The following is a 12,822-nucleotide window of genomic DNA, read 5'->3' on the forward strand; positions in this document are numbered from 1 at the left end:
TTTTGGGTGAACTCGTTTTCCCCAGTTGCAAACAAAAAATTAAGGGTCTAATTGTGCGAGCTTGCCAGGCCTAGCCCAACAACGCTTGACCTTTACTTTTTTTTTTCTAATTTTTTTTATGGTTTTTTTTAATTTATATTTAAATTAGTATCTCTTCTCTATTTCATTTTATTTGGAGAGCCTCTTAATGATGCTATTTTTTTTAATTATGAATTTAAATTTAAAGAGTTTTTTCTGATTTATCTATATTTTTTTTCTTTTGTATGGATGAAATTTATTTTTGAAAATAAAAAATTTATTTTTCAGATAATATTTATAATATACGCAACCTTGCATGATGCTATTTTCCCCCTTTTATTTTATTCGATCAATTTAATTTGTGTTTGTTTAAATAAAAAAATTATTTTAATAAATAAATTATTTGTGTTTCTTTATTTTTTAAATTTTATTTTTAGATATTATTAATAACTTTTTATTTATTCATTCGCACGTATAGTTTTAGATTTATTTAATTATATATATGCTTAATTTTTTTATTTGAACTTATATTTTTTAAATTATAAAAATATATTGAAAAAATCTACATATACAATTTTTTTTTATAAAAAAATATACACACAACTAGTATACATGAAAATGAAAAAAAATAAAAATAAAAATGAAAATGCGTTGTGTAATGTTACATGCGTACAGCTAATAGAATTCGTGTTTTCAGATGACAGCACAAGATGTTTCTGCGATGATGCAATCGGACAAAAGAGCATCATGTCCCAAATATACAATGGTGGATACACCATAGAAGTTGAAATCCATGATAGGCCTTACAATGTAATCAAGAACTGTCAGGTTTAGTTGATGCTCTCCATAATGAACATGGAAATTGCTGGACAAAAAGGTCAGAGTGTTCAATTCCTAACTGTGGGATTGATTAGTGAAATTGAGAACAGTAGATTCATTAACTTTCTTCTTCTTCTTCTTCTTCTTCTTCTTCAAGGATTACCTGTATGGTTTTTAAGGGAAAAAAACAAATAAAATTAGCGCAAGTAGTTTTTTAAGGGAAAAAAAATTGAGAGAGACTTGTGAACGTTTCTTTTTTGTTTTTGCCTAGCCACCCACCGATTTGGAAGGTGATATTTTACCTTCTCACACGTGAAGTAAAAAACTATACAAACTACTATTTGCAAGGCAATCATGCTTACTTAAGCCAGCCATTAATGGAGGAGACTTTTTTAGGAGAACAATGACTGAAAGCACCAATAATACAGTAGATAAATACAAGACACGGAACTTCCTTCGGTCTTCGGGCATCAATATTGTTCACAAATGAATTGCCCATCAAGATCTTGTGGCTCAAATCATGTTATTATAAACAGGACACATTTTGCCCACACCATCCTTCCAACGCTTCTCAAGTCATCAGCAAGTGACAGGGTTACGAACTAATGATGGCTATGGGGCCTCCTAAAAAAAAAAAAAAGCTGACTTGAAGAAAATCAAAGCAACACCATGCTCCTGCAGCTCCTGGTCGGACTACTTTCTCTCTTAACGTTGAGGCAGAAGTACATTATAGTGATTGCGCTTAGATGTTCCTTTCTATTACTGTAGAATTGTCTTACAAAGATTTTTATCAGGATCCCTCATAAACCCGGTACATCTTCTCCGGTCTCTACCAAAATGGTGATATCTAACATTCTCTATCTCTTCAACTACCACAGGAGATAAAACTTCACCATCAGAGATATTCTTTACTTTTAACTCGTATAATCGCTAATTTAACCTTTGTAACATTTTACAATCAACGCCTCTGAGAGGGCAAGCTACTTCAGGAATAAAACCTGTAGACATACTGTATCATGACATAGAACCAAGGCCTACGAAAGGGCAGGCTACTTCAAGAACAAAACCTGAAGCATAGCTGCCATCCATTTTCCTTTAAAAGTAAGGGGAAAAAAACAAAGTAAAAGACGAAAAACTTATTCTGGTAGGCTGTATTTATCATTGCCTTTTTTTTTCTTTAATGAACTACTGTCGGCATCTTTACTGTGCTTCATTTCCCAGCTCTTTTTTACTTTCCACGTTGCTTAACAAGCAAAGAATAACAAACGCAACGCAGTGCGATCAAGACCTCTAGAAAAGTTCATGGAGATCAACACGAGAAGAATTCAGAATTGAAACCTGGTTTGACCTGATAGTTCCACCATCCCACTCTGGGGCTTACACATGTACAATGGAGAGTAGAAAAGGAAGTACACACATGGGCAGTTGGGAGTTTGCAATCAGTCATATCTCAATTGCTGCTTCGTGCTATGCCTCACAGCACAACGTGCAAGATATGCAAGTGATGTTATAACTTGGATTGATGAAGCCTAACAGCTTATGCCACAGCAAGAAAATGGAATTCTATCAGGATGTCAAGGGTAAATGAACTTCATATACAATCAATAATGCGAAATAAAATAGAGGAAAGAGTTAAATTTGACCTGAGAATTTAATGTTGCACCTAACATAACTTCCTAGGGACAACTATAAAGCATGCCAGCAAATCAAAGAAAACTCCTCACCTACACTGCAAATTGCAAAAGAGGGAAGTATAACAAATCACAATTTCTGGTTCACAAAAAGTCAGAAATACCCTGCCCAGGATACCATGTTCGGCATGCCTGGAGTGCCATTCTAAGCATACTAAGGGGTATTCTATTGAGCATCACTCTTCAGGCTTAGGTGAGAATACCTTGCTTCAAAAGTAAGATCATTAAATAAAAGGGGAAGGATCTAGCTATTGAATGCGACTCCAATCTTCTTCTGTTATTATTTTGATGAAAGCAGAACGAGAGAGTAAAATGCGGAAAGAAGAGGATGAATCACTGATCATCTACCTCAAGAAAGAAGTCGAAGCTGCTCTGCTAAGGACTGATTCTCTGGAGAAAGAAAATCAGGAATTACAACAGGAAGTAGTTCGTCTAAAAGCACAGATAAGTTCACTCAAAGCACACGACAATGAGAGAAAATCCATGCTTTGGAAGAAGTTACAGAACCCCATTGACAGCAGCAAAACTGATGTATTTCTACAGAAACAATCAGACTTTGTCAAAGTGAGTGAGGAACATTCAAGTCCAAGACCGAGCATACAGGAATTACCATCAAGAAAAGAGAAACTGGCAAAAGTACCAAATCCACCACCAAGGCCTACTTCTGTAGCCCCTTCATCACCCAAGGAAGTGAACAGCAATAAATTGTCACCAGCACCACCACCTCCACCTCCGCCACCGAAGATGTCTGTTGGGTCAAAAACAGTGCGCCGCGTGCCAGAAGTCGCCGAGTTCTATCGTTTGGTTACAAGGAGAGATGTCCACATGGAGAACAGAATCAATTCAGCGGCTATTCCAGTAGTTGCATTTACTCCTAGCATGATTGGAGAAATTGAGAATCGTTCCACTTATCTTTCTGCTGTAAGTTAGTTGCAAACTTCTCTTCTCATTGTTTTAACAAATTGTTACTCACTGATGACAAAATGCATGCTCATTGGCTAGATAAAATCGGATGTGGAAAAACAGAAGGAATTTATCAATTTCCTAATCAAAGAAGTGGAGTCTGCAGCCTTCAAAGAAATATCTGATGTTAAGGCATTTGTGAAATGGCTGGATGATGAATTATCATCTTTGGTTGACGAAAGGGCAGTATTGAAGCATTTCCCACAATGGCCAGAACGAAAAGCAGATGCTTTGCGAGAAGCTGCTTTCAACTATCGAGACCTAATAAACCTCGAGTCTGAAGTTTCATCATTCCAGGACAAAAAAAAAGAGCCTTTGATCCAAGCCCTGGGAAGAATGCAAGCATTGCAAGACAGGCGAGCATGTACAAACTAAATTGCAGTAACTCCCTGTTTTTACTCAATACCATGAATTAATGACATGATCAAACATCAAATTTACAGGTTGGAGCGAAGTGTAAACAATACAGAAAGGACTAGAGAGAGCATGATCAAGAGATACAGGGATCTTCAGATCCCATGGGAATGGTTGCTGAACACAGGGTTGATCGGTCAGGTAGGTAGCATGTAGCTTATTTTTACCTTGAAGCCTGATCAGGTAACATGTAGCTGGTTTTCACCTCGAAGCATGATATTTCAACTCATGACAATACCTTGCCAACAAAATTATCATCAATTAATAGAAAATTAGAACAACAACTTGACAGGCCAAAACTTTTGACATTTACAGAAATAAACTGAAGTTCACGTGTTTTATAAAGGAAACTGCTTCTGCTTCTTCCCATTTAAAGGGATTGAAGTGCGTCATTTGGTAATATGAATAACACCAGAAAAGATTCTCAGCAAAAAAGCAGGATAAACATGATGGTCTAGCCTCCTGAATTCTCTAGAATCGAAGTAGCGGAATAGAAAAATGGCTTCTCCTAGGTGAAATTTCAAGTGATAGAAAAGTCTGGCGGCCACTCGAAAAATTTTATGCAGATAATTTGATGCCCCCCACTGCATTTTCTAGATTTTGCATATTGCATCTCGTAATGGATTCATCTTGAAGAACTCCAAAGAAGGGTTTCCTATATCTGCCAACATTTTTACACAAATATTACCAAGAAAACAACTTTAAAATGGACTCCCATTAAGAAATCAGAGACACAGCTCCAACTAACAGTCTCGATATTGTTAACAGATGAAATTAAGTTCTTTGAGGCTGGCCAAGGATTACTTGAAAAGGATAACTAAAGAGCTGCAGCTTAATGAATGCTCAGGAGAAGAGAATCTTCTGCTTCAAGGAGCTAGATTTGCCTATCGTGTACACCAGGTAAACATTGAATTCCCTCAAGCTCATTTTTGAGATTTTACCTGTCTTACTAACCTTTATGTCAAAACATTCAGTTCGCAGGTGGTTTTGATGCTGAGACCACACATGCATTTCAAGAGCTAAAGAAGATTGGCATGGGTAGTCTCGAACAATAGAGAGTTAAGTATATTCAATTCTATAGAATGGGAGAGTTTCATAAATTATGAATTCAAGTTCTAAGATCCTCTCTTATGGGTAAAGACATACTAATCACTGGTTTTGAGAACAATGATACCAAGCACCTTGATCATCTCAGGCTTTCAACAAGCACCAATCAAAACAAAAGGGTAAGGAGCACCGGATGGCAATGAATGTATAATATAAATTCGGACTAAATCTTACGAATTTATCTGTCTAAGTAACTTGGGCAAATTCTTGATTGCCTGAAGGGGAAGAAGGCATTACAGTCTGTTTTTGGGAAGTTTTTTCACTGAATTTCTGAAAACATATTCTGTATTCTGCAGTTCGGTAATGATAGTTCACTGAATGCATGGGAAAACATTCAGTAAATCTGTCGGATTTCCCCCAATAGCAGTGCCTTCCTGACATCCTAAATCCGTGGGTTAATTTTATGTTCTATATATCTTATTCATTTAGATCCTAGCAGCAAATAGCACATGAATTCATTCCAAAACCTTTTGAAGGATAGAAACATCGTATCACGTTCACACCATGTCAATCACTCAACAGTGTTTATAAAAAAAAAATAAAAAACAGAGAGATACAGTGCAGTTTTGCTATGCTAGACACAGCAGGAGCAATTAAGAACAAAAAAGAAAAAGAAAAAAGAAGAATAGTATAAAGACATCGACCGTAAAATTAGTTAAGATCTGGGTAAGTTAATTCAAACATTCATATTAATAAAAAAATATTTATATAATCACAAGAGTTAGTTCAACGGATTAGGTTTTTAGTTTATTTTTTGATGGTGAGTTTGAGTTTTCAGAGTCACTGGAAGCTTATATAATCATGAACTTTGAAATCCGTGAGATTAATTAAAATACACACAAACTAACTCGGACATTCACGTTAATAAAAAAAATTATTTATCCAAAAGTCAGAAAACCCCTAATTGGACAACCTTGGAATATAAAGGACCATCACAACAGCCGAAATCTTTTTGCCATTAATAACCTTATTATTTTTAAGTTTTAAAAATATTTTTAAAATAATTAAAATAATTTAATTTTCTTTTCTTTTCTTCAATTTAATTTTTTAAAAATAAAAAATATATTATTTTAATATATTTTAAAATAAAATATATTTAAAATACAATCATCAGAATAACTCTACTGACAGCAATAGCCAACTTCGCGCACGTTTTAAAATTAATGCACGACAAGTGAACTTAGCAGGAGTCACTGCATATTTGCATAGCATTTGCACCACAAATTAAAAAAGGATGGATTTCCAATCTATAGTATTAAAGAAAACATCAGTTTCTTTTTTATTTGTAGTTTGTACCATCCTGTTGGTATATATAGTGCTTGAAATCTTATATTTTATTTTAGTTTAGAGTTAATTACCTTAATTATCCGTATAATTTATAGTTGTTTAGAAAAACCCGAACTCCAAGCACAAGAACAAACCAAAATGGAGGCACCTAATTTTTGTCAATTTGGTCTTGACAAGCACCCAACATTCTTCTATATTATTAGGATCTTGATTAGTTGGATTCTTTTATTACTATCATAATTAACGGAATCCCTCTACTATATATTATATTAATGTCTGATCTCTTTAATCTAACAGACCAGTTAAGCTAATGATGTGTCACATTGAAAGCGTGACACACATCTAGTGTGACTAGGAATAACAGTTTGATGTATCAAAATTCATTTTTTTTCTTAATTTTTTATTTTTTTTTAAATAAACGATGTAGTTTGTTTTTTTATTAATAAATTCTGGATTTATTATTTTTTTTATAATTGTTAATGATTTTATCTACTCATTTATTTATTTATCATATTGAAAGTGGTTTTTTTTTAAAAAAAATGTTTTACTTTATTTAAAAAAAAAATGTTTGTTTTTTTACTTTATCAATGAGGATAAAATGATTGATTTATTGATGAAACGTCCTTGATTCAATTCGTGTTTTTTTTTTCATAAGCGTGATTTTTCAATTTATTTTTTATGTGTTTGAGATTTATGATTTTATATAAAATACTTTTTCCTGACAGTCTTATTTGGCTTTTAAAATTAAAATAAAATCTAGAAAAATAAAATAAAAATAAATAAATTATTAAAAAATTAACAACAAAAAAAATCTTTTCTCTTTATTTCTTTGTATTTTTTAATTAATTAAAAAAATTAAAAAATGGAAAAAAAATATTTCTAGTAATAAATAAAAAATATGGCAAAAAAAAGACTTTTTATTTGATTTTTTAATATTTCTTTTGAACTTTTAATCAGTGATGCATTGTCCACGTAACCGTTCTCTCAGGTTAAGTGACTTGAATATTAAAATAATATAAAGTAAAGGGATTTATTAATTATATTAGAGTATTAGTAGTTGAGAAACTGAACTTATTAAAACCCGATAATACAGAAACATAGAGCATAATTAACTAATGACCGAATAAATCTTCCATAAATCCTAGGATATTTGCAATCATACCCCTAGATGTGAACTGGCAGCCAATACTACATGTTTGTTTAATATTGTAATACATAGTATTATTTTTTAAAAAACATTATTTTAAAATATATTAAAATTATTTTTTTTAATTTTTTATATTAATATATCAAAATTATATGAAAATACTAAAAAAAATTAATTTAATATTTTTTCAAGTTAAACACATTTACAAATGCAATGACAAACACACACTAATACTATTACTTAATTTATTAGCAAATAAACAATGTGATGATTTGATTTTTTAAAAAAAAATTGATGATTGATTTTTTCTAAGATAAATATCAATAAATATTAAATTAGATTTTGTTTTTAGATTAATATGGGTGTCCGGACCAGCTTGCGTGCACCTCAACTAATTCTATGAGTCCTGAAGTTAACGACCATAAATAAATTTTTTAGTCTTAAGTTCTTATCACTAGACCACCTATTATATAATTATATTAAATAAAATTTTGTTTTGATTTACGCTAAGCGTGTATATTATTAAACTAATCCTGGCTGAAAATGCCACAATATTATTTTACAAACCTATATATTATTGTTTTTTAAAAGTATTTTTTATTTGAAAGTATATTGAAATAATATTTTTTATTTTTTAAAATTTATTTTTAATATTAATATATTAAAATATCTTAAAAAATTAATTTTAAAAAAATTCAAATTTCTGTAAAAGTATTTTTACACTACAGAAACAAACGGCAACTTAGAATGGTGACAGATCGATCCAACTGCTCAAAGACGTTCAAACTTCGGTAGCAACTCAAACAACAACACACTCTCCTTCTCATGCTCTTGCCCTTCCCAAAGCCAGTACCCTGGTCGTCACCTTGCAAGCAGGCTTGTATAATAGGCATTACCGATGTTTTCTCCGTGCTCCGCGACTTTAACCTTGCACTTCTTGATCATCTTGTTGCCGAGCCAGGGCTTACCAACATGAGTTGTTGCAATGAGCTCAATGCAGCGTATGCAGCTGATGGACATGGAAGGCCACGAGGTGTATGTGCTTGTGTTGTTGCAAGGAGCTGCATGTGAGCACAGCGTTTTGTTCTGAAATTGTGGAATCCGCAGGTGCATACATATTTGTCGTCCCTATCTTCAATGACTAAGCTCCGTTGGATACTCACTCCTCCTCGAGACATAGAAGCCAATCGTTGTGCAGCCTGATAGTGTTGTAGATGCTCATGGACCTGCTTTCGGGTCTGTACCAATGGAGGACTTTCTTTTCCTGCACTTGCCAATAGGCTTCACAGGAATACAACTGCATATAAAAACTACAGGAGGGGCATCCTCTCAAACGTAAGCCAAATTATATACTCTCTCAACACATACAGAAAATGTCTCAGGGAGCACAGCTGTGGTTGCTGAGACAGGAGACTCGTGGTTTCATTGCCAGAAACTCAAGTTACCAGAAGGACGTGTGTACTGTATAGGATCAGAAGGCCTAATGTCATTTATCTTAATTTCGACTTACTTGAGACATAAAAAAGGTATAAAACTTGGTGTTGTGGGTATGAATTTCAGATTCAATATGGTTCAATAGGGTGGTCTGTAGGTGCAACACCTGGCTATGTACAGTCCCTGCCATATAAGCGGGTGATTGCTTGCATTGTTGATGGGAGCTTTCAGGTGAGCACTTAATACTGTTGTCATTCAATCCATCAGTAACTGGCATGCAAATGTATATTGTCCTATCTATAAATGTAATCCCTTTGAAGAATTACTTTATAAGGTTACTGGCCGTACAGCTGATAGCGATCCGATTTGCAGATGACAGCACAAGCTGTGTCGACTATGCTGCGGTGTGGACAAAAGAGCACCATCTTCGTTATAAACAATGGTGGATACACCATAGAAGTTGAAATCCATGATGGGCCGTACAACCGTATCAAGAACTGGAACTACTCGGGTTTAGTTGATGCAATCCACAATGGGGATGGCAATTGCTGGACAAAAAAGGTCAGGGTTTGGACTCCTAATTGCAGAATGGGCTACTTCAGTGAAATTGAGAATTGTAAGTCAGTGTTAGTTCAATTGTGAGGAGGAGCTTATTGAAACAGTAACAGGAGAGACGAGAAATTGTCTTTGCTTCATTGAGGTGATTGATACCAGCAAAGCGCTCCTAGAATGGGGTGTAAGTGTCTTAGCAGCCAATGGCCGCCCACCAAATCCTCAGTAAACGGCCTCTACAAACTTCAAACTAGAATAAAAATCCCGTTGCAGAATCTTAAACGTTTCAATTAGCAAGGCTGCCTCATTTATATCAAGAAATAAAATTAAATGGGATTCAGTTCCTGAGTTTATATGAGATTTATGTTTCATATCAATAGTTCAGGACGCGTGATATGAGTGAAATAAAAAGACCGGAGAAATAAGATCAAACCTCTGTTTTATGATAAAGCAATGTCAATACATCCTGCCTATGTTTCATGATTGTTCTGCGCGATCAATAGTTAAAATCTTCGATTCATATTTGGTCGTATGAAGTGGGTTTTTTTATTCAATTATGAAGTAAACTAGTGAATGTTTCTCGTTTGTCTTGCCTAGCCACCCGCTGACTTGGAAGACAATAATTTACCATCTAATTGGCCTGCGATTATAAAAACTATGAAACTACTGCTTGCAAGGCAACGTCTGACCTAAAACTGCTAATCGTCGTGGAAACCTTTTTGAACAATAACTCGAAGTACCAGCACAACAGATGAATAGATTAATACTGAGCACAAAACCTCCTAATTTGGTATTCGAGCATTGATATTGCTCACAAATGAAAAGCCTATCAAGCTCCTGTGATGAAGTAAAAAAAGACACAAAGTTCCCTTGGCTGTAGGGAATTGGATTTCGGAACTGAAGATGGCCCTCGGCCTTTAAAAAAGTAAAGCTAACTCAAAGAAAAGCAAAGCAATAACACGAGTTATGTTTCCCTGCTGAATCTCCTAGTCAGGTTACCTTTTCTTTTAATGTCGAGACAGAAGTGAGAATTGTACAAATTTCAAGTTCTCTACATCCTAGTGACCGCATCTTTAGTTGAAGGGTTCCTTTCCGATACTCAAGAATCCATTTTCTCAAAGATTTCAAGTATCCTCCCAGACCTGGTATATGTTATGCGGTCTCCACCATAATAATGATATTCCAACACTCTCCTCAACTACCACTGGACATAACTTCACCATCTGAGTTATTCGTCACGTTTAACTCCATATATTACTAGAATAATCAAAGCATATAAAATTGATCACCTAGACATACAGTATCATGATGACAACAGAGGCCCACTAAACTACTTTAAGAATATAACCTGAAGCAAATCTTTTGCCTAATAGTTCCAACATCCTACCCTGGGGCTTGCACATGTAAAATGGAGAATGAAAAAGGAAGTTCCACACATGGGCAGTTAGAAGTGATGTTATAACTCAGGTAGATGTCGATGAGACCTGACAATGTACACTACAGCAAGAAAATGGGATTCTACCACGAATTCAAGGGTAAATGAGGTTCATGGACAATCAATGATTGTTAGTAAAATAAAAGAGGAAAGAGTTAAACTTGACCTGAAAATTTAAAGTGGCACCTAACATAACTTCCTAGGGAGAACTTATAAAGCATGTCAGCAAACCAAAGAAGTCGCCTCACCTACACTGCAAATTGAAAAAAAGGCTAACCTAACAAATCCCAATTTCTATAAAATCAAAAGGGGAAGGAATTACTAGTGACAGACACTCGATCTTATAGAGACCTGAAAGGCAATTTGACTTCCCGTTAATTTATCTGTCGAACATGCTTCTAAATTCCTAAGTCCTAACATAACTAGGCTATATCACACAACTTACTCCCACAGTCACCAATAAATAAAAGATTGAAATTGCAAAACAACATAATGTTCTTGCATTCTATTTATCTTATTCATTGTGGTCCTAGCACCAACACACGAGTCCATTCTAAACCCCATTCAAAGCGCAAAATGCTTTGAGTATTGACAATGTTTATCACCATAACAAAAGAAACATTGCAGTTCTGCTGTGCTGGACACAACGTAACTGAAAATCACCTATCAACTAAACATCTCGGATTGCAGTAAAATTTAAAACTCAGTAACTTAAGGAACAAACAACAGAACTTTGCAACAATTGGCGACTTAGGAATAGAATTTTAGAATCAAAGCAGGACAAGAGACTTATCAGGGATTGCATAACAATTGCATTCACGCCACATATTTTTTTTTTTAAAAAAAAGTAGCATTCCCGTAATAATTAAAAAAAAAACCGCTAACTTCCGCACATCAAGTGATTAAAAACATATACTCCATGGTTCAGAAAGGAAATAACAGCGAAGATTAATTAAGGGTTTGTAAGGTTGAGCTAAAACTGCAACTACTTGGATCTTTGCCTCATTTTTCGGCGTTTTCTCTTCAACCTCCTCATTCGCTTCTTCTTCCACTGCAAAAACAGATATACCAATTAACGACTCTCAACTCTTCTAATTAAACAGCTTTTTATGATTTGGTTTGCTAGAAAGGAGAGATTAGATTACCTTGGCTCTCATTGTACCAGATGGCGCGAATGAAAAACCCTTTTTGCTTCTTCAAGGTCTAGAATAGACAACTGCAAATTGTAAATACGCGAAGGGGATTGCCACTTCTCAGAGTTTTTATGCACAAACCCTAACTCTATTTTGTTTGGGTCAAAGTAACCGGGTCTGAAAAACGGATCCAGTGTAAAAAAAATGTCCGGCATTGTTTGGCTGTTCTAATTCTCAAAGCAAGATAGGGATTTTTGGCTCCCCTCAAATTGGGGTAACACGTGTCTGCTTGTTGTTGTTATGTTGTGCTGTGGTTATTATGTTGTATTTATTGCTTTCAATGTTGAATCATAAGATAAAAGTATTATTTGATAAAAGGGTTAGCAACAAGATAACAGTGTTTGGTTGAATTATATTATTTTGTTTTTGAGATATAAAATGAACGATTAATAAGAATTATAGTACACTAAAAGTATTTATTAAAATATATCTTATTTATATCAAATGATTTATAATTTATTAAACTAGTATGTCGTGTGTGCACATTTTTAGGAGAGTAATCTTAGGTTCAAAGCACTAAAAAAAAAAAAAAGTTTAAATGGGATGATAATATATACAGACATGTCATTTTAATAAAATCAATATAACACACACACACACACAAAACACTATCATCTTTAGAAACTGGAATATGACTGTAGATGTCATGGTTGACTAAAAAAAAAATATTTAGCCATGTTTGTTTTTTGAAAAGTAATTTTCAGGAAATTACTTTTAAAATTTTTCTATATTTGTTTGCCATTAGAAAATATGATCAATAGA

General features: G+C 34.0%; 1 protein-coding gene, 1 long non-coding RNA gene and 1 pseudogene across 2 annotated transcripts; 2 read left to right on the forward strand and 1 right to left on the reverse strand.

The window, feature by feature from the left end:
* Positions 1-2,564: 2,564 nt before the first annotated feature.
* LOC133679684 (INCREASED PETAL GROWTH ANISOTROPY 1-like protein 1) lies at positions 2,565-5,373 on the forward strand. Its single transcript, XM_062102356.1, has 5 exons — positions 2,565-3,449; positions 3,531-3,847; positions 3,935-4,046; positions 4,674-4,805; positions 4,880-5,373. Exons 1-5 carry the CDS (start codon positions 2,784-2,786, stop codon positions 4,958-4,960), a joined length of 1,308 nt encoding a protein of 435 aa, XP_061958340.1. The 5' UTR covers positions 2,565-2,783; the 3' UTR covers positions 4,961-5,373.
* A 2,856-nt stretch (positions 5,374-8,229) lies between these two features.
* Positions 8,230-9,661, forward strand: LOC133679367 (pyruvate decarboxylase 3-like; annotated as a pseudogene).
* Positions 9,662-11,599: 1,938 nt separating this feature from the next.
* On the reverse strand, positions 11,600-12,351 carry LOC133679827 (uncharacterized). Its single transcript, XR_009836216.1, has 2 exons — positions 12,013-12,351; positions 11,600-11,918 (listed from the first exon to the last, which is right to left on the reverse strand). It is a non-coding gene; the product is annotated as an uncharacterized LOC133679827 (long non-coding RNA).
* Between the last annotated feature and the right edge of the window lie 471 nt (positions 12,352-12,822).

This window comes from Populus nigra, chromosome 19, assembly GCF_951802175.1.
Source record: "Populus nigra chromosome 19, ddPopNigr1.1, whole genome shotgun sequence".
NCBI classification, from domain to species: domain Eukaryota; kingdom Viridiplantae; phylum Streptophyta; class Magnoliopsida; order Malpighiales; family Salicaceae; genus Populus; species Populus nigra.

Coding starts and splice junctions, on each gene's coding strand:
- LOC133679684 (XM_062102356.1), top strand. CDS start 2,784: ATGCGACTCCAATCTTCTTCTGTTATTATTTTGATGAAAGCAGAACGA. Junction 3,450..3,530: donor GTTCCACTTATCTTTCTGCT/GTAAGTTAGTTG, acceptor CTCATTGGCTAG/ATAAAATCGGATGTGGAAAA. Junction 4,047..4,673: donor ACACAGGGTTGATCGGTCAG/GTAGGTAGCATG, acceptor TATTGTTAACAG/ATGAAATTAAGTTCTTTGAG.